The sequence below is a fragment of the Dermacentor albipictus genome, chromosome 3, assembly GCF_038994185.2.
Source record: "Dermacentor albipictus isolate Rhodes 1998 colony chromosome 3, USDA_Dalb.pri_finalv2, whole genome shotgun sequence".
NCBI lineage: Eukaryota > Metazoa > Arthropoda > Arachnida > Ixodida > Ixodidae > Dermacentor > Dermacentor albipictus.
Window position 1 is genome coordinate 169,776,260 of NC_091823.1, and position 26,232 is coordinate 169,802,491.

The 26,232-nt window shown below is 46.5% G+C and overlaps 1 protein-coding gene across 2 annotated transcripts in view; it reads left to right on the plus strand.

Annotated features, from left to right (window-relative positions):
- LOC135919162 (transcription factor E2F2-like) overlaps positions 1-22,609 on the plus strand; it is a 42,710-nt gene extending 20,101 nt beyond the window's left edge. For both annotated transcript variants that reach the window (XM_065452880.2, XM_065452881.2), the window contains exons 4-7: positions 86-363; positions 6,767-6,881; positions 12,808-12,991; positions 17,831-22,609. In XM_065452880.2, the coding sequence (XP_065308952.1) occupies positions 86-363; positions 6,767-6,881; positions 12,808-12,991; positions 17,831-18,060 (807 nt within the window). In that variant the 3' untranslated portion in view covers positions 18,061-22,609. The remainder of the gene's footprint in view (positions 1-85; positions 364-6,766; positions 6,882-12,807; positions 12,992-17,830) is intronic.
- Positions 22,610-26,232: the final 3,623 nt, after the last annotated feature.

A 26,232-nucleotide genomic window follows, 5' to 3' on the forward strand; every position in this document is an offset into this window, starting at 1 on the left:
TGTTTGCATTGTAGGCCACGTGGCAGTCCTCTGATAACATTGCAGTGCAGTGCTGATGGGGCCAGTGCACTGTTCTTGTGCGCAGGTGGTGGATCTGAATAAAGCGTCAGAGCTACTAGGCGTGCAGAAGCGGCGCATCTATGACATTACTAACGTGCTAGAGGGAGTTGGCCTCATCGAGAAGAAGTCCAAAAACAACATCCGGTGGCGGGAGGGGCGTGGAGCAGCCACTCTGAACGGCAGCAGGCAGCGCGTCTTGCAGCAGGAGATTGATGAGTGCATCAAGATGGAACGTGAGCTGGACGAGCTCCTGGAGGGAGCAGCGTCTGACCTGCGAGGGCTGACCGAGCATGATGATCGAAGATATCCTTTGATGTGTTTGATCAAGGCTGCTGATGATCTGTTGCTTACGGGTTTGTTACAGCTAACAATGCAAATTGCATCAACAGTTATATAGTGGCAGCAGGTATGGCATCTTGTGAGGACAGTTTCATCTTCTCACATTTCCGTGTGGAATACAGTTAACAAATCAAAAGGTCGGCAAATTCATTCTCTGCTGTTAGTAAACGCTCAGGTAGATACTCTCGAAGATCAGGCCAATTTTCTGCCATCACACTTTGAGCGGATATTCAACTCATTTCATTATTCAGACACATTCCTTAGATATCAGGGACAAGCTAAGTGACTGCCTCTGGATCGGAGAGGAACGAGGAAGGGACAATGCAATCCTACATTTATTTTAACATAGCAGAGTTTCAGGCCTCACTTAATTGTATTGATAGGTCAGCCCTAGGAAATGACTGAATAGTTTACAAAATGATCAAGCACTTAACTCTGAAACCCACAAAACAATGCTGTCACTTTTTAGTGCTATATTTCTACTGGGCTCATTCAGTCTGCCTGGAAAGAAGCAAGAATCATTCCAATTATCAAAGACGGCAAGGCCCCAAGTTCAGCCAGCAATCGTAGGCCTATAGCCTTGGCAAGCTGCCTGTGTAAACTGAGAAAATGGCTAACGGGTGCCTCCCTAATTTTCTTGAAAGTAACAAAATACTAGACCCCTACAGTATCATTTCAGGAAGGTAGACCCACAATTGATACCTTGTCCGCATTGAGATGAATATTCACGATGCCTTTGTGCATAAACAGTCCCTCTTGTCAGTATTTATTGATATGGAAAAAGCGTCTGACCCACATAGTGCTTTGGAATTCTCCGTGACTTTGCTGGAATCAAATCCAAGGCAATTTGCTGAATATCATCCAAAATTACCTGTCTAACCACACATTCTGTGTTCTGGTTGGTAATATCCTATATTATCCATTTTCACATAAGACTGGTGTGCTAAGCTGGCCCTTTTCGTTGTAAAAATTAACTCTCTGCATACTGTCGTACCACATACAATGTGTTATTCTGTGTATGTGGATGATGTGCATATTGGTTACAGATCTTGTGATCTTGCTATCTATGAGCGACAAGTGCAGCTTGGACTTAATAAATTGTCTAAGTAGGCAGACGAGAATTGATTCAAACCAAATCCCTGAAAAAGTATTTGTGTCCTTTTCTCGAAAAAGAGAGGTATACTACTAGACCCCATTATTGATATTAATGGAGAACAGCTATATCTGTGAGCCATGAACATAAATTTTTAGGTGTCATTTTAGACTCTGAATTAGCTTTTATCCCACACGTGAAATATCCGAAAGTGAAGTGCCTAGAGAAAATGAATCTACTGAAACTCTTGTCCTGCCCATATTGGGGAAGTGACAGGAGATGCCTTTTGAGCTTCTACAAAAGTCTTGTATGGTGGTGCCTTGACTACAGAGCCGTAGTCTATAACTCTGGTATGCCTAGTGCTTTGAAAATGCTAGATTCCATTCACAATTTCTACAATTGCCTTCAGGACTAGTCCTGTAGAAGGCCTGTATGTTGAGTCCAATGAATGGTGTCTACATCTCCAAAGGACATATTTAAGTTTCTCCTCCGCCCTGTAGGTTAAAGGGACTGGCAACCGGTTTTTAAGGACTCAATTTTTTATGGTGCAACACAAAGCTCACCCTCGGCAGTGTTCACACCTCTAGCGGTTACTTCCAAAAGTGTGTACATGTCTTCTAAGCAGAATCTTTCGATCTGAGCCTCCTCTAAAAGAAGTCCCTCCTCCAGCAACGCTGAGAAGTGAAAGCGATGCCGATACCCCGCCTCCCAAATTGTGAAAGCTGCCCATCATTCAGCTTTCACAGGCGTGAGTGCAACTGTGGCTAACCACTTACATTTTGACCTTTTCAACCACTTTTGAAAACAAAGAAAGCTGGTACAATAAGTTTGCATTGTTGTACAGACCTTTCTTATATTTGTACCGCCTTCTTGCCCAAGTACATATGTACGCCGTGGCTGGCTGGTCCGTGGCTGGCTGGCCCTCGTGGTCATTGTTCTGTCAATAGATAAGCCAGGATAACTAAGGCAAAGGCAGCGGCACTTTTCTTCTCACTACAAACGAAGGCCTATCTGCATATTGTAAGTTAGAAAAAACTTATAACAGAAAAAAGTGTACTGTATACTAATAAAAAGACCAGGAACTGTGTACACTAATAGAAGGTGACTTGATAAGCCATTTATGCATCTTCATGGGTTTGCTGTGTGGGATGCAAAAGGTCATTTCTCGCGACTTTTAGTGAAGACTTAAAAACAGAAATCCACGTTAACCAGAAAAACAAGGCTCGTTTTATCCAATACGATAGACAATCTTTCCATCAGCGTGGGGTTATCTTGATTCATGTTCTGAGCGGTTGTCTGACCCTTTAAATTATCAGCATTCATGTCATTCTACTACTCGTGACATGTCCACTGCCAGGCTGTTTCACAACCGCCCCGCTATTAAGGCTCCTTTAAACCTTCGTTTGAAAGCACTGGCAGAAGATACAGGCATCTCGCTTGTAGAAAATGTCCTGACTCCCACTCGCCTACCCCTGCCTTGGGAATGGCAGACAATCAAACCCGATATTGCCTTCACAGAAATATCAAAGCTTGTGCCTGAGTTACAAATACACTCACATTTTGTTGAACTTTATGAGAAGGACTCTTGCACCGAATTCCACACAGATGCCTCCAAGTCTTCAACTGGTGTGGCCTAAGCAGCTCTCGGGTCATCGTTTTCCATATACGGTGCATTACAACCTCAAGCGAGCATTTTTACAGCTGAAGCATATGCTATGCTCTCGGCTGCCAAACATATAAGTCTAGAAAATCTTACCAGGGCTGTTGTGTTCGTGGACTCATTGAGTGTAGTTAAAGCCAGTTAGTCTATGAAAACACAAGAACTCCGTTTTTAATTAATCATACAGTTTGTGCTTCGTATCTATGTGCTACCAAGCAATTGTCTCATGCTAGGCACCTGGTCTCAGAGGTATAAAAGGAAATGTACCTGCTGATGAAAACGTTATGTCCAGTAGCCTTTAGTGACACAGATACAAATATCACAATACCTGTTGCAGATCTAAAGTCTTTTCTATGCCATAAGCTGAGGAAGCATTGGCAAGGACAGTGGTATAATGAAGAATCGCATAAGCTAAACATGGTTAAACCAGACTTGGGGATCTTGACTCAGCTGCAGCAAACAGTGACTGTTTACAGATTGAGAATGGGACACACTTACCGTACTCGCTCTCACCTCTTGGCTGGAAGCAATCCACCAACATGTAGTAAGTGTGGCGATGCTGTGACAGTCATCCATGTTCTTCTCCAGTGCCCTGCTATAGAAGCAGAGAGGAAAAAGTGGTTTCCTTGCGTGTATTGCCAACACATCCCTCTGCACCCAGCATTTTTTCTTAGTAACGAACTATTTTAACTGAAAAACAGTTTTAAACTTTTTAGCCGAAACAGACGTCCTGAAAATCGCTTGGCCAAGACATTTGTAGCATGTACTTACCAGCCCTTGCCTTTAAGAGCTTTCTTGGAGCACTGTTGCTACTATCACCGATATATTTTATTGCATCGTCTTTTCTTATAAAATTCTGTTGTCATAGTGCGCACTAGCCATTGTCATTATTTTAATAGCTATATATTTTACGATTTATAGTAACAGATTTTTTAGGCCTTTTTACATCTGTGTTACACTTACCATTAGCACTAACTATTCCACTTCATTCAGAATTCATTGACAACACATCCATCACATGTCCTGGCACTCTTGGGTCATATCTGGCCCTTGCGACATTAAACACCACACATCATCATCACATTTCCCTGTGCATCAGTGCTCCACGCTAACAATAGTCGGTGTTCAGGAGGCTAAACCAAGGCCTGCCATGAAGCTGATGTGTACCAGCCTGCCTGCTCGCCCGACAGGTAGATGGAAATGGGCCACATGCTTGCTTGAAACTGGGTTTGGGGAAGAAATTGCAGAAAAAACTAAGCGTCTATTAGAGTGAGCGCCAAAGGAATGAAAATGTGCTTGAAGGCAACAGAGGATTTGACTGCAGAATGGCAGGCAGTGAGGCTAGTTTGTAGGTGTTCATGGTATCGAGGCTCAAAGACAAGCAAAGCAAGTGCTTGACTTGTTATATGGTGAGGTGAAGTGATGTGATAAGGTACGGAAATTTTCAAGCATGTGATGCAGTCATACTATGCAGGACGGCTAATTAGAGGTTGCTGGTCAAGGCCTTTGCCTTTCAGGAGATGTAAACTATGCTGACGACGAAATCACTGGCTAAATGTTCGGACTGCATCTAGTACTACGGGGCCAGTTTTTTTCAAGACATTCGCAAAACTTTGTTTGCTTGTGAGCTCCACGAACCACTGTATGTTGGCCAAATGTTCGCACACAGGAAGTCTGGAATGTCGCCAACTGTACATGTCCCCTTGTCCTGTCCTGATCTTACCCCAAACTCTTGCCCATATTTACGAGTGAGCATGTTGTGCACACCAGCCACATGCAAACATGCTGTGCTGTCCTTCCCTCTCCTCTACCTTTCCTATCTTCCTGTGTTCTTGCATGGAACGTAGAAACAACTATTCTTGAATTTAACACAATACAGGCACTGTCCTCACCTTGTCCTGTGTCATGTCCTCATTTTTTTGCACTACCATTTTATTCCTTCTCGAATTGAATTTTTCTCATACAGCCACAAGCTGCAAATCATGAGACAGAGACCTTGCCTATATGTTTTGACTGGTGTCAGGTTCCAGAATGTGTCTGGCTAGTGTTACTTCTCTTCATAAAGGCTTTATGCTGGAAGTACGAAACCCATTTTAAAACAAATCTTTGGTGATAGTTTGAAAACTGTGCTTGCACCCTGGAATCTAAAAGAGTCTTGCAGAGGTTGGCAATACAGTCGAACCCACTTATAACTATACCGGTTTTAACAGTATATCGGTTATAACAATGAGAAGCTACTGCACCGTTGACTTTTGTATGTTTTCCATGGTGAAATAACCCAGTTACTACAACGCCCTGATGCTGCATTATCGGTTATAACGATGAAGTCACCACCTTTCAGTTCGGACATCCAGCAGGCAGCTGAATGTCCGAGCTGAAAGGTAGCGAAAGGCAAAATCCCTGAAAAGAAAAATGGAAAATGAGAAATTCGAGCTGCTCCACGATGGGCCGCTGCTCCAACAGCCACTGCGCACTCATTTTCCAGCCATCTGTGCGTGGCTCTCTCCTGTCGCCCTTCCACCCCTCCGAACACGAATGGGCTGCGCCCATAGCTCTACGCCACCCCACCCTCCGAAACACAAATGGACCGCGCCTACTGCGCTGCAAGCAGATTACTCGCATGTTGCTCGCTGGCTCCTCATTCAGTGCAATTCTGCGAACAGCTTAATCGCTCGCGTTCGTTTTTGTTGATTGTGTCGAAGTCATTCCTGGCCACATGGTTTCTCAACTTCGCTCGACTCACCGCTGAAACAGAAGATCTGCCTGCTGTTCGACATCGCTAGTGAAAAGAAAGGGCACGGCTATAGATTTGGAAACTAACTGCTTCTAACTGATGAGATCATCGTTGCAAATGTGCTTTCATCGGATAGCGATGGTGACGACGGCAGTGATGACATGGTAGGGCAGGCTGCGTCAACGTTGTTTTCACAGGAGGCCTGGCATGATTCACTCCCTCTGGGGCTTCATTTTCGCAAGGAACCTCCCACTGCACTATGTGGAGCTCTTGGATGCCTTGGAGAAGGATGTTGGCAAGCTTCGTGTAAAGCATGCATGGCTGACGGACATAGGCTTTTGTCGTGCGAGCCAGTGAGATATACATGGTGAGATGGTTGTGGCGATCTCTCAACGTTTCTTCTGGATTTCTCAAGCTGACAGGCTGCCACAGCAGCCTTCTCGCAATTTTTCAAAGGCCCCTTTTGGGGCCACCTATGTGATGCTTCGGCGGTGCTCACGTGTCGCTTGCAACCCGTGACATCTCTTTGCAGTTGTTATAGTAGTGCCATTCTTTAACGCCAACAGCGACAGCTTGTGCGATCGGAGCGCCCAGGAAGCAGTTAACGAGTGAACACAATCAGCAGCCGGGCAGAGGAAGGTGGTGGGGAAGGGCACTGGCCTCCCTGCCTATATAGTTTTCTCATGTCAGCTCTGCCATCCCTTTATTTTAATTTTTTCATGCAACCTGGTTATAACAATGGAATTTTCGTGGCACTTGAATATTGTTATAAGCGGGTTCGACTGTAGCAGTGTAAATTGGTGGTAGAGAGTTCCATTTGGTGCTGTTGTGGCACCTTGCAAAAGCGATCTGTGCATTAGACCTTGACGCACTGGTGCACGCATGCTTATGTAACGTACCGGGACCTGCGAAGCATCAACAGCCTGGCCGACCAGACTGTGATAGCTGTCAAGGCACCTCCCGAGACACGCCTGGAAGTGCCTGATCCTCACAAGGTAAGCCTCCTATAGCCCTGCTGCTGCTCAAGGCATTGCATGTGACATTTCCGCTAAACGTCCTGTTGACGAAGAATAGCGCAATTCACAAGGGACGAGAAATAATTACAGCACAAATGCACAACCAACAACTGGGGTTTATTAACAGAAACAGAGGTTCTGTGAAAGGGCAGCATCGTCGATCTTGTCCCTACATTGCAAAAAAATGCAAATGTAAGCTGTTTTTGTCATATTCTAAGGTGCTGTCATGACACAAAGATGAGACTGCATGGGAGTTTGGCAATGATGCTGCACGAGTAAGGGATTGATGACCGTAATTGCCGAAATCTAACGCACACCTTCTTTCAGAGAAAAATGGCCCGAACATTGTCTGCACATTACAGTCAAATTATGAAGCCATAACTGCATTTGTGGTGTTGGCAACAGCCTACCATCAGATGCAGTGTCATCGCCATCACAAGATCGCGACCAAGCACTTTTTGTTAAGGTTGCTGTGGGTTCATATTGTGCTCGGCTGTTGTCTGTAGTGGTATTCAGGGTCAGTAACATTTGGAGATACGATCACTTTCAGAGGACTTCGTGTGACTTGGCACCGGTTGCATTGGTGTATGCAGCTGCCTGCTTTTCTGGCAACCTGCCAAGCTCACTGTCTTTGCACAGTGCCAGGAATGCTATTGGCCACATATTTCAACAAGTCCATTGCAGAGTCACGTAACATCTTGCGAAAGTAATAGTAGTTTCTCTAAATGTGATCCCTCCATCGCTCGAGGATGCCGCACCTGCGTGCTAGGTATCTGTGGCCAAGAAGCGCTAATGGTGATGATGATGCGCTGCTTTCATTGTGTTCATTATGAAAGCTTACTAAAAAAAATTATCTTCTGTGAAGGTAAGTTCTTCACAACTTATTTTTTTCGATCGCGAACATGAGGGGCAAAATATAATTTTCTTTTATAAATCAGGAGCATGGTACATTCGACTGCACTTTCAACTGCTTTCAACTGGTTCAACTGCACATCAGATTTGGGAGCGCGGTAAAATTGGGTAATTCAAAGCTTTTCTGAAAAAACGCACAGCCACAGTGGGGATGGGCAACTTATGCTCTGAGAAATTGACATATCGCGAAAGGGAACGCCACGCTCCATCATTTCACCTATGCTATTCAATCTAGCGATGAGCTCGCTACTCAAACAACTGAAGCAAATAGAAGGGATTGGTCACGCAATATATGCTGACAACCTCACCATCTGGACTACGGGATGGTCGACAGGTAAACAGCAAGACGCTCTGCAAGAAGCGGTTGACACAACGAAGAGGTACCAGGAAGCATGTGGACTGACGTGCGCATCAGAAAAGTCGGAGCTCTTGATGCTAAGAAAGCGCACAAGAGGCCGACAACTGCAGCATATACCAGACCCGAAAGTAAAGGTGGGAGGCATCATGATTCCGCAAGTAACGACTCTCCGCATCCTCAGACTCCTGATTCAAAAGGACGGGGCCGGGGGAGCAGAGTTGGAAGAAATTCAGAGAGCAATGCAACAAATAACCCACCTTATCAAAAGAGTGACGAGCAAAAGGCATGGACTCAAGGAGGAAGACTGCACAAGAATAATACAAGCGCTGCTCACGAGCATCGTCACCTATGGGACCCCATACGTTGACATGAAGAACAGTCAACTAGACAAAGTAAACGCCCCCATCAGAAAATCCTACAATATTGCGTTGGGTCTGTCCCCTTCCACGTCCACAGTAAAACTACTCAAGATGGGACTTCACAACACGTGGGAAGAGCTCGTCGAAGCGCACGTCAACCAACTGGAGAGACTCAAGCTAACAAAAACGGGAAGAGCCCTGCTCCAAGATCTGGGCTACCAAGTCGAGCATGAGAGGCACCTACCTCAGCGTATCCCACACGAGATCAGAGACGAGCTACACATAAGTACCATTCCCAGAAACATGCATCCCGAGTATGACAAGGAAAGGAGACAGGCGAGAATACAGGCGCTCAAGCACATACTGGAACGCACCAACAGCAAAGAAGAAAATGTGAGATACACAGACGGAGCTGCGTACAGAACAAACAACCGATTTGCAATCAGCGTGGTTGACGAGAAGGGCGAACAACTTACAGCCACATCCATACGTGCCAAGGACGCGAGCACAGCGGAGGAGCTGGGCAAGAAGACCCTGGTTACCGTGGTGATGGACTCGCAAGAAGCATGCAGGAGGTATGTGAACGGAAGGATCAGAAAGGCAGTACTTCAGGTCTTGACCAAACCGTCTGGACGCCGGAACACGAGTCTCTCGCGGGGAACCAGGCGGCGCACGCCGCGACTCGAGAGCATGCACGCCGAGCCATCTCCGACACGCAGAGAACACGGACCAACGACTGCGACAAGGATGATGAACGGATATCCAAGAAGTACTCGGACATCCTGGCGCGCTACAGGAAGCAGAGGCGTTGCTACCCGCCCGCGCATAAGATGATGAGTAGGAAGCAAGCAGTAACCTGGAGAAGGCTCCAGGCTGGAACCTACCCGCATGGAACACTGCTGCACGTCATGTATCCGGGCACCTATGGGCGAGACTGCAAGTTCTGCCCACCGTACACACCCAACACCTTACGCCGTATGGTGCTGGAGTGCAGAAAAAACCGCGAAGTACCACCAGGCGATAACATGCAGGAAGAAGCGGAGATATAGAGGAAGAATCGGAAGACCAGTGGGAGGCTCTGCTGGTGATGCAAGACCCTGACAGCCAGCTATGGTTGGTGAACAGGGCTCGGGCGGCGGCAGCGAGCCATGATTTCCTGGACTGAGGACGCCACTCACCTTTGGGCTCAAGAAGCCTGGTCTAGCAATAAAGTTATTTCTCTCTCTCTCTCTCTCTCTGTGGTACTTGGCCAGGGGCTAGTCTTCAGGCTTTCTTAGCTCTTTCTGTCAGTAAACCCCAGTCTTTCGTTCTGCACTCATGTCGTCATTCTTTCTTGTCCCTTGGGCATTGTGCTATTCATGGAATGCCAACTTGCCCTACATTTTGTCAAAACAGCCTTTCAGCCTTCTGCTAAATACAAACTCCGGCAGGTAGCGTAGGGTCTCAATGTTTGACCTCTGAAGGAACAGTCTGCTGCTTCACAATCGCCTATACATATGTGAAAAGGGATACTGCTATCCATCTAACTGTAGTACAAAGCTACAAAGGAAGCCCATATGGGTTTCTTTGAAAGAATGAATTGTAATGTTCCTCCACCTTTTGGGCTTTTGCGGAACTGATTTGCCGTATCAGTCACACATGTGCAACATTCTTAAATGATTAAACTTTGTATTTTTATGTGCCACAACCACGATCCGATTTATGAGGCCTGCCATAGCGTGCTCTGAATTAATTTTTACCAGCTGGTGCTCTTAAGGGGCACCTAAAAGTACATGAACATTTTTACATTTCATCCCCATGAAGGTACGGCCACCGTGGCTGGGATTGAATCCACCCGCGAGCTTAGCAGCGTAGCATCATAGCCATTAAACTACCGTGCTGCAACATTATCATGCAGTACATTTCCATGTAGACGGGAGGTGTATCTGTTTTGTTGGGTGCCTTGTAAACAGCATAAGGTACATTTGCTTTGCTTGTACACTTGAAGATCTCTTCTTGCGTTAGCTTTATTTATTTCTATGGGGACCTCAATTGGGAAAGAAAAGATAACAGACAAGTGTTAACCTTGAGAAGTTATGTCAGGAAACCAAAGGAGGAGCTAGCCTTAGTTCCTGTTTCTTGTCAAAACAAGAAACACATTAGGATGCATTTTACTCTGTACAGCCAAACCTCAGTAATAGAGGGTTACACTTTCAGCCAAAAACTTACTTGAGAATTAAAAAAAATGTGGATTTTAATACTCTAGCAGTAAACTCAAAGTAGAAGGAAGGAAAAAAAAAAGACGGGTTGACAAGCTACTAAAGCACTTCCAAAATTTCCTGTGTCTAATGCCTTTCCTATAAAGCTTTAAAAATAATATCCCACAAGAAGCTTGGATGATAGGGTTCTGATCACCTAAAGCACAATCGCTCTTAGGCACATGCAGGAGGGACCAAGAAACTGGCACAGGGTTTCGTGGTGGTGTAGTACTACAGCATCCTAGCAAAGCCCAACTGGCTTCATGAACTCGTAAAAACTCTGTGGAGATCGCTATGGAGAGAAAAAATAGAAAGAAATGAAATGTGAGCAAATTAAATGTATCACAGCAACATGTGGTGCAAGAACCTTTCTTTGTTACTAAACATTTTAGCTTAGTTTCCTCTTATACTCCTCGCAAGTAGTTTATTACCCAGGAGAGGTTTCTGTGTGCTTCGTTGCAGTGACACAGTCACTTTGTATGAAAGAACCTTTCCCATTCTTTATTCCTAGCTCACTGATGTTGACGACCATTTGCTAAAATCAACCTCTGGGCACCACTGTTAATCCAGGCAAGCCACCTGTTTTGGCAAATGTACATGTGGGCTCTTGGAGTTGTGCATTGCGGTACATTCTAGAAATGATGCAGTTGAAGCTTGTTACAGTGGACACAAATATACTGAACTTATTAGTATACAGAATGCTGAACTCTTGCCAAAGTTTTACGAGAGTTGCACATACCTATTTAAGATTCTTGATAACAAATCCATGTAAGCATGTTATGATGTACCGACATATTCAGCACTAGAATACGCTCGCTTCGAACAAATAAGGCAGGCTTTTCTGCAGCGCGCTGGCATTCGGTAGTGGTGTGGCAGGCATGAGTGACCCGCTCAAGATTGCAAACATGTGCGAAATTTTCATGCCCGATGCGCTGAGAGTGCCACTTTCAGCGTAGCAGCACAACCACCGTGGTCAACCTCGGCTCATGGCCTTCAAGATGAGGTGGTGAACACTTTGCAGTATTGGCACTCCGTAAGTGTTACTGGTTTAGCACGGGAAGGTGGGCACAAGGTTTAGCTTTCGGCGTGGTGGAAAACATTCAGGAGTGGAGCATTTTAACATACATGGTGAAGCCATGCTGGTCCTAAATAATTTTCAGGCGTAATTTAGCAAAATAAAGAATTTTAGCTATGTCAAACTCTATTGTGATTTTCGTGTTTTTTGCTAAAATGTTCAACTGCAGTGCACTAGTAAACTCTAGGAGTAATATGTAATCCAAAGTGCCACAATATGTAGAAACCAGTGCTGCTGCTGCCGTCTACATCTTCAGCGTTCCGTGAACTGAGAAACATCAAGTCTGAAGAGATGGGCTAGTGTAGTTGGTGTGCATATGTGTTTTGAACAAACAGTGCACAAGACATGGACAAAGAACCAATCTATGGAAAAGCTTGCGCTCAACCTTAGAAATGAAGCAGGTTTGCGTTTAGCGGTTCATTGCTGCATGTGTCAGTGTATTCCAAAGTTTGAGAGAACTTGGAGTACACCACCACTATAACATAGTGGCATATATCCCGACTTGTGAGGAAAACTACAGAAGTATTTGCTATACTGATACCATTTGAGGGTAATTATTGTGTCAGCCATGCATCAGATTACCTTGTCACTGAGGAAGTGGCATATCTCCAAAAGTGTTTGGGTTGTGGGAGTGTTAATCGGCCTTTTTATATCACTTGCTCGCAGCCAAAGTCCCTCTTTGCTGATTGTACTTACTGGATGGTTCTCTCCAATTCATGTAGTATTTAATTATGATTTTTGTATTTTGTGCTCATACGGTTTGTTTCCAAAATAAAACCGTTAGTTGGGAGTCGGTGCTCGCGTCCATACTGTGTCCGCAAATTCTACACTCTTTTCCTTCGTGATTTTATCTTTTGAACATAAAGTGCAATACAGGTATCAACAGGCTAAAATTCTGGTAGTGGAGTGTTTCTTCTATAGCTGCTAAGGACGTGACAGCTCTTTCATGTTCCTTCTCGAGCAGGGCCTGCAGATATGGCTCAAGAGTGACAAAGGGGAGATCGAGGTGTACCTGTCCAACCCTGAAGATCCCGTGGGACTAATCGGTTGCGAAGCAGACATCCCCGCTACCAGCTTGCCTTCATTGTCGTCTTCAGGGGACTACGAGGAAGCGGCAGCCCAATCTGCATCTGGAGGACCCTCTACGGGTGAGTATTGTTGGCCTATCGCAGTATTTCCTGCAGTGTCGCTTGGTGCAGATTGTTGTACATTCAGCTCCTGGTAAAAGCTTACTTCCAAAACGCAGATTTTGTGCATCACTTCTGGCGCCTGCTGTCGCGTCTAATTTTCCAGTAAGGTGAAAATGAGTGTTTAGGCCCTTGACTAAACATGCCTTTGATGCTCTAAATTAGTGAATTGTAGAGCGCAGCTCTTAAACGCCCATTCCTGGGATAAGCGTTGGCGTAACCGAGCGAAAGAGCGAACGCAGAGTGCAGCGGGGGATGAAAGGCATGAGGAGGAAAGCGAAGGACGGTAACCATGAAGTGGAAAGTAGAGGAGGAGGGTATAGTGAAAGCATGAGAAGAGAAGTGTACTGCGGCGACGTTGGTTGTGATATGGCGCCAGAGTAGCACACATAGTCTGGGAGGTCTGTCTGCGGCAGTTGCTGTGAATCGTGCCCATGCATCACCCATGCGCTGCCTCATGCAATCTCCAGATTAGTGAATTGGTGGTGCCACACTTCGCTCCGTTTGTAACGTGCGCACAAGACAGATTGCCTGCGCCAAGTCCTTGAACACATCCCACCACACAACACCGGAGCGATTCTAGCACGCGATCTCAAAGGCGCTTTCGACAATGTGGCTCACCATACCATCCTTACAAACCTAAGTCTCGCGAACTATGGTCGTAATACTTACAATTATATACGCGCTTTTCTATGTAACCGCACGGCCACAATAGGCGTTGGCGCACTCACAACCCCCTACGTTACCTACCCGCAACAAAGGAACCCCACAAGGTGCTGTTCTACCACCCACCCTTTTCAATATTGCTATGATGAAATCACCTGACAAACTCAACGCAATACCAGGAATCAGGCATGCAATATACGCCAATTACATCATTATCTGGACCACCACTGGTTCCGAAGAAGAGGAACAAGACGCCCTTCAACAAGCGACTGATGTTGTCCAGCAATATGCAAAAACAAGTGGTCTCCGGTGCTCCCCCGAGAAGTCAGAACTATTAGTCGTTCAACAAAAATCGCGAAGAAAACTCAATGAACTACCCCACATCACACTCACTCTCGACGACAAAGAAATACCCACTGTAGACTGCGTCCGCATTCTTGGCCTCCACATACAACAGGACGGCGGAGGCGCATACACCATTCAACGTCTCGAGCAGACCACCTTCCAAATCATGCGAATGGTCGGCCGCATCACCACCGAACAATACGGACTGAAAGAAGACGACATAACACAGCTCGTCCAGGCCCTGATAATCAGCCGCATTGCCTACGTTGCCCCGTACTTACCCCTCACTCCCAAGGAGATCGATCAATTAGACGTACTTCTTCGGGAAGCCTACAAGCAAGCGCTCGGCCTACCACCTGGAACAGCGACACTCAAGCTTGAAGCCCTAGGAGTCCATAATACTATAAGAGAAATTATAGACGCCCACCTCACAAGCCAACGAGAACGCCTAGCCCTCACACCAACAGGAAGAACTGTCGTAGCGCGCCTAGGCTGCCCCACACATGGCAAAGGCCATGAACAAGCAATCAATATGGCCCCCAACTTCCGGGAGCACATCAAGGTAGCCCCTATCCCCAGAAGCATGCACTTAGAACATCACGCCGATCGTCGTCAAGCTCGCGCAAAAACTCTACAGACAAAATGTGGCAGTCTCCCCACCACACATGCACATATGCCGCGCAGTACCCCCAAAAAGCAGCCATGACGGCCAGTGTTGTCGACTAGAACCTACAAGAGGTGATCTCGATGATGGTCCGCACTGCCAGCGCCCTCGTAGCGGAGAAGACAGCCATCGCCTTGGCCATCACCTCTAGTCTGACCAACGAGTACGTTGGTCAGACTATTGGCCAGGCAGCTTGCCATAGCTACGCGAGAGGCAGAATATCTTCATTCGCCCACCGACTCCTCAAACAAGCCTCCCAATTCTCGTACGTTGAAATAGTGTGAACTCCAGGACACAAGTCCCTCTGTGGAAATCGACGTGCGCACGGTGTAGCCCGAGCTCATGCCTCCCGGGCGCCACAAGAGAGGGATACGGCTGCATCTATGGAGCCCATACCTTTACAACGCCATACTACAAAACCACAGATTGAACAGATGACAATACCCACCTCCACACAAGACCCTCTCATGTGAAGACGCCGTAACATGGCGACAACTACAAACCAATACATACCCCCATTTAAGCAGACTACACGCAATACACCCTACACTATATTTATACAAATGTCCCCTTTGTGACGATTACGCTTCCCTATATCGCACCACATGGGTGTGCCCCAATGTGAAGGCGGCCCCGCAAATACCCAACCCCACACCCGAGCAGTGGGAGACCGTGCTGACTAGTTAAGATCTTCGTAACCAGCAGCAACTGGTGCGGTGGGCCCGGGAGACAGCAAGAGCCGCAGGAGCCCTGGTCTAAGGGTGCCACCCTCACAAGCAGAAAGACGCTTGCCCTTTCCTTTCTTTTAATAGATGTTTCTCCTCCTTCTCCTCTACGCCAGCGAATATATAGCGAAATAAAAACGCACATAGAGCTGTGCTCAAATTTTACATTAGGGAGTACAGTAAAAGCTCATTAATTCAGACTTCTAGGGACCATAAATTTTGTCCGAATTAACTGAATGTCCGAATTATCAAGCGGACAACAAAAACTATAAATGCACGACTTTCATCAGCATACCTTTATTGCGCAAAGTAATCGACGATGCTCGTCTGCTTTCGCGCAGAAACCCGCGCGGGTACTATTTTTCGAAGTCCTTCCAGGTGCTTAGCAGCTCGCATGCTGTCTGCAGTGCCCCAACAAAATTCTTCCAACACAGCGAGGGCCTCCGCGACTTTCTCCACGGTGCGAGGGGGCCGAGGCTGCTCAGAGTCTTCGCCATGCAGCACGTCCCTGACAATTTCTTCTTCGGTAAGCGAGCCGGCTGTAACAACGCCGTCATCAATGCCGACGTAATCAGCAAGTGTCACTGCATCCGGCAGAACTCCTCCCAAATCCTCGCAGTCATCTCCATTGTCGTCTGGTGACACTTCGGCCACTGCATCATCGCCAGGCTCACGCACAACGAAGCCAATGTGTCTAAAACAGTTGGCGACGACATGCGCGGGCGTGTTGTGCCAAACGTAGGCAAGAATGTTGACCGCGTTCGGAAGATTCACGTCGTACTGCTTGGCGACTTCATGGCACAGGAGCACACATTCCAGCATGCACGTGTGGTATTTGGTCTTGACATACTGAAGTCTGCCTTGGTCTATCGGTTGAAGGGCCGATGTTGTGTTCGGCAGCAAGAAAACAACTTATATGTTGTCCAGTCCGGTGACACTGTTATGCGCACTACAATTGTCCAGCACCATTAACACTTTGCGGAAAACTGTCGGTCTAACTTCTGCCTCCAGCCTCGAAAAATTTCCGATGTCACGCAGGCCTTTTTATTTGCTCAGTATTCCACTGGAAGAGCAGGCATATTCTTAAAGCACCGTGGCTTTTGTGCCTTTCCAATGACAACAAGCGGCAAGCGCTCTGTTCCTGTCATGTTGGCGGCTAAAAGAATGGTGACGCGTTCATTGGATCTTTTGCCACCGATGCACGGATCTCCTTTCATGGTCACAGTATTGTCTGGCAAAGCCTTAAAGAAAAGTGCTGTTTCATCAGCATTAAGTATATCATTTGGATCGTAGGCGGCGATGTGTTCGAGCAGCTGAGTGTTCTTCCAGTTGTTGGCAACATCTTCGTTGGCAGCATCTCTTTTGCCGCACACAGTCTTAAAAACGAGGCCATGTCGCTCTCTGAAGCGCGCACACCACCGTTCCGGTGCTTTGAATGCATCAATATGCATCATCAGTGCAATCCTCTCGGCTTGCGCCATGATGAGCGGTCCCCTCAATGGCAGGTTTGCATTATGTGAGTCGACCACCCACCGAAGCAAAGCCTCTTCTAACTCTGGATGAGCTGCTGTTCGCAGACGCTTTCGTGACGCTCGGAACTTCTCGCTTTCGAACGCCTGAAGAATCTGTTCTTCATTTTTCACATACGTGCTCAAGGTACTTCTTTTCACGTCGTACTTCTTCATGACTACTTGTCGAGAGAGCTCATCCTTCAGGGCCCGCAAAATTTCCACCTTGGTAGCCAAGTCCTTGGCCTCGTATTTCGGCCGCTTCGCTGGCGTTGCCATCGGCGGAGAATTCACATTCACATTCATTCAAGGGTATGGCTGGTGAGTGGCTGCCTCAGCTGCTGGAGGTGGCGTGTTTGCAACCACAAAGCCGCTGGTTACATGCCAATTATTCAAGTAGGCACGAGTGCCCCCCAGCCCAGCACTGGGCTTTCTTGGGGGGTGAATTATCCTGGGAAAGAGCTCGCGTCATGCAAATCCCATCAAACCCTGCGAGCGCAACAAAACCCTGAAAACTGTCCACTCCCGTGGCAACACTTTTCCATATGGTGTCCCACTGCCACCTATAGGTGGGGATGCCCTCAGGTTGGGGAGAAACGCCCCTTTAAAAGCAGGTTGACAGTATCACTAAATAAATTAATAAATAATGGCCCAGCTTTTTTTGGCCACTTTGGCAGTAAGTTCACTTATGTTCTTGCAAATGTGATATCTTGGACTCCGATTATTCGGTCATTTATTGGTCCCCGCTGAGCCTGAATTACCGGTCGGCGACTGTCATAAGACGGGCACAACTGCTCCTGCGTAGACACTTTAGCATCTTGAAAAAAATTCAGGTGCGTTGCAGCTGAATTTTGTGACCTAAAGTGAATGAACCGGTTCTTCGTCTGTGCAGAGGAGGTGTGCCTAAAGCGAGCCCTCATCTCGGAAGAGGACGACCTCGGGCCAATGGGCGGCCGACAGCTGCTGCTGCAAACTGAGGACCAGCTGCTAGCAGACAGCTTTGTGCAACTGGAGCCCCCTCTTTCCGAGGAGGACTACGCCTTCACTCTCGACCAGGCTGAGGGCATTGCTGACCTGTTCGACGACTACGACTTTTCCGACCTCTGCCCCCCGTCCAAGTGATGGCGTGTCTCTCCTTTATGATTCCAATCTACCCCCCCGACTCTGTCTGTCTGTGCCGACAAGTACAAAAAAACAGGCGCTGTGCCGTTGCCGGCTCTTCCCCCGGTGACGCCCTTCTCCCCTCTCCCTCTCCACATAGCACTGCCACAGCATGCACGTGCACGCATCGTTTCCTACTCGTGCATAAATGCAGGTGGCCAACATAGTGTACAGTACTGTCGATGGGAAATCAAACGTGTTGAGCCTATGTTGGGGTTTCTAAGTGATTCTCCGCCACATGTGTGTGTGTGTGACCCTGTCTTTTCCTGGTATCTGTTGTTTGTGTCTGTGTGTTGAGTCTGTTGTTTGTTTGTTTTGTTCATTTTCTACTCTGCTGTTTTATATTTATGCTTTTGACAGATAGTTTTTAGACCGCGTCCTCTCTTGTTCGAGGATGAACTGTGGTGTTCTTTTGCTTGGCTTATTGTGGGGCGCATCAGCAGAAAGATATACATCAATTGTCTACTCGCTGGTGCTGCCTCTGGAATGAAGTTTTACTAAATGTATCTTAGTCGTGTTTAAAGGGACACTAAAGGTTAATATTAAGTCAACGTGGACTGTTGAAATACCACCCCAGAAGCCTCGAAACGCTTGTTTCGTGCGAAGAAGAGACTTATTTTAAGAGAAAATGCATTCTGAAGCGTCCGCGTATCTCTAGCGCAGTTCAAATCACCCGCCCTCCGATCGAGGAGTATTGACGTCATGGTCTCTTAGTGACGTTACGCCGTCGGTGAGTAAAACGGCTCCTCCAGACGGCGCTACGGCTTTTCTGCACAAAACGCAAACGCGCGGCCACAAACAGAGCCAAGACAGAGCCGACAGCAGCGCGAAAGCGGAACTGTGGTGGGTAGTGGAAGGGAAAGCTCATGACGATAAGCTAGTTCTTTATTTTATGACGCCAACTTCGACGCTCGTTGCAATGGATGACCCTGACAACAACACATTAGCTCACGATGCTGGGCTCGAGTTCAGCGATTTAAGCACTGATGAACGTGACCTGCTGTTGAGGGCTCGCGCTGCCGGCGTCGTTGCGTACTACTACGACGACGGCCTGCTTTGAAAGGCACGTCACGTGACTTCAGTAAGTCGGCGTTGAACTCGTAATCCTCTGGATGAAAGTGCAGCGAGCACACTACGGGATTTTTCAGCCCTTTGCCAGCGCGCTGTGGCAGAGGTACGGCACTTAACCACTCTGAACGGAGAGGTTCACTCGTTGGCACACAGTGATAAGTAACGTTGGATTTGCTGCTGCAACTGCCTTTGGCCAAGTTTCACGGACCGTTCGCGCATCCCACGACATCACATGGACGTGGCATTCTCGCTGCTTGTTCCAAATTGCAAATGCAAATTTTGCGAGCCATCAGGACCACCGCAGCACGAGGCAATAAAGAAACAACTGAAACTCAAAAGCGCGGGGCGCAAAGTCGAGCGCGCAGAGTCGAGCGAAAGCGAAACCTTTCGATCACCCATGCTATTCAAGGGTAACGTCAAAATTGTTTTTCTTAGAATCAAATAGAAGTAGACAAGTAGCATTTTCTTCCGTCTTATAATCTAATGAAATTATCTTTTTAATACGTGTAGTTGAGTACTAGTGACAAATTATGATGAGAAGTGCTTTCGTCATTGGATTAGTACCGGAATGTCGCTGGGGGGTCTCAAATCGTGTCATGCATTTACCTCAATTTCTCGGTTACTAAAGCTCTGTTTGCGATTATATTGATGCCTTAGACATTCTAGAGCATTGCTTTATCACTTTAACTTGACTTTCCGGTAACCTTTAGTGTCCCTTTAAGGAACCCGTTTGCTGTTGATGTGGTGCTGCATCACCAAGTGTTGCAGCTTGGTGGAAGTCTTCATGTGCGTGCCTGTGCTGTGAAGAAGTCTTGCCGTTGTTGCCTTCGAAAGCACACAAGCTCACGCAGCCTACATGTGTAGTTAGAAAACAGCTCGGCTGCAGCAGAAAGCATGAACATTATTTTAGTGGAATGTTTGTGCAATTTTGCGTTTCTGTGCTTTTATTTATCTTTCTTTGGCCACATTAGGGGCATTACGAAGGAGGTTGCCATCTGCTCTCTGGTGATGGTTGCAGAGCCGGGTTGACTCAGTCATTTTAGTCTTATATTTTGTGCCATTAGTATGGCATTGAAACAGGGACGTTTTGAAAGCTGCAGGTACTTGGTCTTGCTGTTTGAATGTATTATTTTCCATTCAAGGTGCTAATATGATGGTGCAGTCAGCTTACATAGCGAAATGATGGTACTGTCTTTCATCATTGAATTTTGATTTTTTTAGCAGCATAAACATTTCGGTAGGCAACATGGACTTTTAGTTACTGCTGCTTTCAATTGTATAAAGCTTTATTTATCACTTTGTCACTTTAAGATTGGCTGACGGCAGTGCTGCCTTGGTGCTGAAAGGTCAGAATCTTGTTTGTGCGAGCAGGGGCAGGGATTAGGGATTTCCAATGATTCCTTTTTGAGAAGCAGTGACCTGTCACATTGCTAATAAGTCTTGTTCTATAGCTCTATCAGTGCCATCAGCTTACTGCTGCCAAAAAAAAGAAGTTTGCAATCTTTCATTTCACAGGTACATGAATATTTTGAAAGCTGGCATTTTAGTACCTCTGGAATAGCTCACTTATGAGCAGGCAGCAGTAAAGGAGTCACAGTTTTAGAAGGAGCTCAGAATTTGAAGTCACTATTCACAGAGAAATTGAAAGAGAAGTGAAAAGGCACTGTGTAAGCAGGTTGCGTCCTTTTATTTAGGCTGCTGGCTACCTAGCGAGTTTAGATAAAATTGATGCTTCTTGCTTGCTGATAGCGCTGGAACTAGTTAAGGTTTGGTACAGGTTAGGGTTTGTCAACACAGAGATACATCTGCCTTGAAGCTGCCTGTGGGCATGAGTGATCCCTTGGCTCTTGAGACAGATACCCTTGACGTGTATGCCATAAGATAACTTTCAAAACTACACTGAGGTGGCTGTGTTTAAGTTCAGCTCCACTATGTTTTTATGTGAAGAGTCTATTTCTAAGTCAGGCCTTGTGTGCCATGGTGCCCACACGTGGCAGCAGTTTGAACAGTCATTAATGCAGGCTTCGCTTGTGCTCGTGGGATCTGTGGTAACTGGTCCAGCCCTATTGCAGATGTGAACCTGTAAACGCAGCAGCAGCCTGAAAAAGAAACTTTCGTTTATGAGCGCCTTAATGCTGTTTTTAGGACTGTCTGAAAGAACAACCTGATCACCATGTGCTCAGCACTAATGCTAGTTTGGTTAAGGTTAAATTAGTGGTGCATTTCTGCTTGATAGCGTGGAGTACGCAGCGGTTTCCTTTAGCATTGCCATGCTTCATACGTTAGCATAGCAGCTTGGGCAGTAACTTGAGCTGCTTACCCAACTGTAGCCGGAGCGCAGCGCACAATTCGATGTCACTTTTCTCTGTGTGCACTGGGTGCAAATTGAAATTGTTGGTCACACATCAGGGTGTGAGGAATGCTGTAAATGAGTGCATGCAGAAAGATGTTACGCAAGTGTGCTCATAACATAGGTAAACCTCGCTCTCTTCACTTGGCAAACTTAAATGCTCGGTGCCTGCGACATGCTGAAGGAATGGAGGCAGTATGCTGTGTTCTGCCTCCCGTAAAGTGTCCTTTGTCGCAGTGCATTTAATGTGCCATCACGCTCTTCTTCAAGTTGGTCCTCGGTTGCCTTCCTGCTTTGCGTTAAGAAGGCTGTTAACACTGAAGGTTCACCTATGTGACGAGAGACAGCTTGCTATCCGAAAACTTTTGTTTTGCACGTGCAGAGCACAGGGGGCATTTGCAATGGAGTTTCTGGCAGTTCTGGCGGCCTCCAACATTCCTCAGTTTTTGATGCATCGAGACATTGCCGGCATGGCACTGATATCCTCACAGCAGCCTGGGCTGCATGGCCTTTTAAGAAGTGTTGTGTGCCTTTGCATGAACTGCAGCGTGGCAATGAGCGTGTGTGGAATGTGAGGTGTGAGAGTTTGCGGGTGTGCTTGGAGGTACTCGTTCCCCGATTGTATTGTGGGATAGTGGAGCCTTCAGTGTGTTCCTCTTTGAGTGTTTGTGTGATTTAAGAAGTATTCCTCGTGCCTGCCCTCCTTCCCCAGTGACGTGTGTGCCGAGCTCTCGGTCGACACTTGTAGGAGAGAAACTGTGAACACGGGGAAGAGGCTTGCCTATTTTGACGTGAAGCCTGTTGTCTGACTAGGGCAATACCTCCAGCGCACTTGTTCAGGTGTGCGATGCGAACTGCCATTACGAAGCAAGGTATTATATTTTGCAACAAGAACTGGTGTTCATTGTACATAGCATGTAACATATATTTTTCACTTTTTGTAGGTATTTTGTGTATGTGTTTGCTATGAAATGTTGACAGTTTTTTTTTTTTTTAGAAGGTTGAATTTGGGTCGTGTGACGCTACACAAGCAGCTGCATGGGCTAGCTTGTTGCTGTTGCCAAATAAAACTTCGTTTTATATACAGTAGCTCAGTGTACTTTCTTTTTGTCTGATGAGGCTTCAGTTCCAGCCAAGGTTTATATTTGAAGGTGTGCTATGTCCTGATATGTACAGCTTCTGAGAGTATGGGGCGCTGACACAACTTATGAGTACAGAGACTTCTGCACAAGTCAGTCAATCTATCGGAGCTTTATACTGTACTATATCGAAAAAGGAGATGTATACAAAAATATTTGGAGCAATAGGATGTTTCCGACTAGTATAAAAACTATAGTGCCTGTGTAATGAATACTGTTTTGTCTGTGGCAGGTTATTAATTTCAACAACTATTTGTGACAGTTTCATCTGCACAAAACTGCTGTGAAGCACTGGATGTGACAATCTTTCTTACACTAATTCTGTAGGAATGCTGCCTTCCACATGGAGTATTTCCATTGTAAGTGTTTCGAAGAGGAAAGGTTGCATGATGCCTAGCTGCGCAGACATGCCAATTCGGACATACTGTTGCAATATCAATGAGGACACATTAACCATTGTTGCATGGGTAGTGTCGATTCTCACTAGAGTTGCTTTGCCTTTTAAAGTGTCACCAAAGCCCTAAATATGAGTGGGTATGTGGAATTTGGGTTGGAAGTAACATCTGCTTGAACTGATTGTGAAAGTTGTAGCTCTGTTTGGGTGTCTGAAAGCTCCTGTGTGATGAATGCTGGAAGATATCACTGCAGCACCTTTGCTGCTCTAAGTACACCGAGAGCCACCGCAGTACATATGCAGCATTCTGGTACTGCTTTGTATTTGGAATTTCTGACTAACCCAAATGGAATAACAAACACCATACCAACACATAACATTGAAGAACATGGTGACATCTGCTTTAGGTGGAAGCCATTTCATGCACTACAGAACATTGCCAGGGTCTCCGTCATTACTTTGTGATCACACATTAGTGGCGCACCAGTCTGTCATTCATTGATTGTGCTAAGCCCAGAGTTAAAATGTAATGCTGTCTTAAAGAGGCCAACACATAACCTAATGCTGGAGTAATGGCAGCATGAAAGCAGGGGACATGCATAGATATCGAAGCAATTGATTTCTTTCAGGATCAATGGTTTGCTAACACAAACTGTGGGTCTTGCAGACTGACAATGGGTGCAGAAGAATGGTAAAAGTGATGAGTTTGGTGGTGTCTGCCACCACTCAATTTCAATGTGGTCGTTCATAATACTCATTTGTCCATCCATGCAGTATTTTATACATACAAGAACAGCCTTTAAAATTTTATGCTCTTATGAGGCAAGAGCGGGGGCTCTTCATACTCTGGTGCGTTGAACAATGTATGGCTGAGCTGTTGTCACATGTTTGGAGGTGTGGATGAGATTGCAGAACTTGTTGCACTTGAGTGCGCCCATCTCTGTACTCGTTGCATTGGGCCTTGTCATAGGCTCCTATGTAAGGAGACTGACAGCTAACATTAGCCAGGCGACTCGGTGAAAAAAAAAGATTGGTGCAAGATACAATTTTAAGACCTACGGTGTTCAGTCATCAGAGATCTGACAACCGAATAGCATATATCTTAAAATTGTATCTTGCACCATGTTTCTTAAATCTTTTTTTTTCTTCGTTGAGTTGCTTGGTTAACACTAGCTAGCTGGGACACATGGTATACGTAATGGCTTTGTGCTCACGAGTGGTTGATCTTCAAGCAATGGTTCGAGCCACAGAATGCCTGGAATGCTGGAGGAAACTATAATCCTTTAGGGGCACTAGGATCGCGCTGGGCACTTGTGTTTTGTGCCTGTTTAATTTCCTCTTTTATTTATTTATTTACAGCCAAACGCCTCTACAGCAAATCATGAATGATTGATTATGTCCTACCTGAATTCCCATGTTCTCACGTGCATTGTTAATGCCTCTGCAACAAAGACCACGTGCACTAAAACAAATTTGCTTGTACAACGAGTGAATTTAGGCATCCCCAATATATGCGAATGGTTACCGCAGCACCAGACGCCGCTCACCTTCGCCCTTCCGCCGCTCCTCGTCACCGCTTCGGCCTGCCACGTTCACTTCTGATCGTTGCCCAGAAAATTAAGTAATGCAGTTTTCGGAGGAAAAAGTGCATTTACCGACAGGACTACAATTCCTCCAGTGCGCCCTTGTAATATGATTTCTGTGTTCGTTGAGGGTGTGCAAGTTGAAGCTTTGGTGGACCCTGGTGCCACTTTATCTGTTATGCACGCTGATTTGTGTGAGTGTCTCAGAAAAGTTACAACGCCTTACAATGGACCACTGCTCGTTGCAGCTCAAGGGGACTCTATCCGGTCTTCCGCATTGTGTACTGCGCATGTAATGATCGACGGCATTATCCACCTCGTACAGTTTGCTCTACTGTCGCCATGCTCGTACCAGCTCATTTTAGGATGGGATTTCCTTGCATCTGCTTCTGCTGCTATCTGTTGTGGGCAACTTGTCGTACATATGACCGACACCGATTATTTGCTTGGTGATAAAAAGTACAAGCCACTTCGTCTCCTTGCTGCAGAAGATACCGTGCTACCTCCAAGCTGTCAGCAAATTCTGACCATCACGTCCGACGTCATCGACCATGGAGATGCGTTAGTATTACCTTCTTCACGTTGGTTCACAAAGGGGATAGCCATTGTATCACGCCTAGTTAGATTTGACCATGGGTCTGCGCTTCTCGCCGCAAGGACCACAACACCCGAGAAAATTCTCCTTCCTAAAGGTGTCACTTTGGCTTGCGTTGTTTATTCCGAGCCTCTCTGTGTTGTTGCCCTGAAGGCAACTCCCCCTGATATCTCTTATGCTGGACATTCTCCCTCTACCTCCGCTCTTGCAGCCGTAATCAGCCCCGACTTGACGTCCTCGAAGACGCAACAGTTACTTGGTTTGTTGAAGAGGCACGAAACTTCATTCGATGCCCATTCTTCGACATCGGGTCAGACTTCCGTCGCATCGCATTCAGGCAAACGGCAGATCCATCGTACGTCGCCGGCCGTATCGGGTGTCTCTAGCCGAGCGCAAAATTATTGAGGAAAATGTCGCCGACATGCTGCAACGTGAGATAATCCGCCCCTCTGCTAGCCCTTGGTCGTCTCCCATCGTTTTGGTCCGAAAGAAAGACAGCTCTGTGAGATTTTGTGTCGATTAGCGAGCGCTCAACAAGATTACACGCAAGCATGTATACCTTATGCCTCGCATTGACGATGCCCTCGATTCTCTGCAAGGTGCCGAGTACTTCTCCAGCCTGGATCTGCGTTCAGGTTACTGGCAAATTCCAATGCACGAAGACGACAAAGGAAAAACAGCGCTTGCAACCCCAGATGGCCTTTACGAGTTCAACGTCATGCCCTTTGGCCTCTGCAATGCTCCCGCAACTTTTGAGCGCATGATTAACACTGTTCTGCGCGGCCTGAAGTGGAAAACATGCTTGTGCTATCTGGACGATATTATTTTCTCATGGCCATTTTCCCAGCACCTGCAACGTCTCGACGAGGTTCTCACATGCCTCGCTAACGCTGGTCTTCAGCTCAACACCAAAAAGTGCCGTTTCGCAAGCGAGACGATAAAGGTGTTAGGTCAAATTTTGAACAAGGATGGTATTCGACCTGATACTGACAAAATTTCGG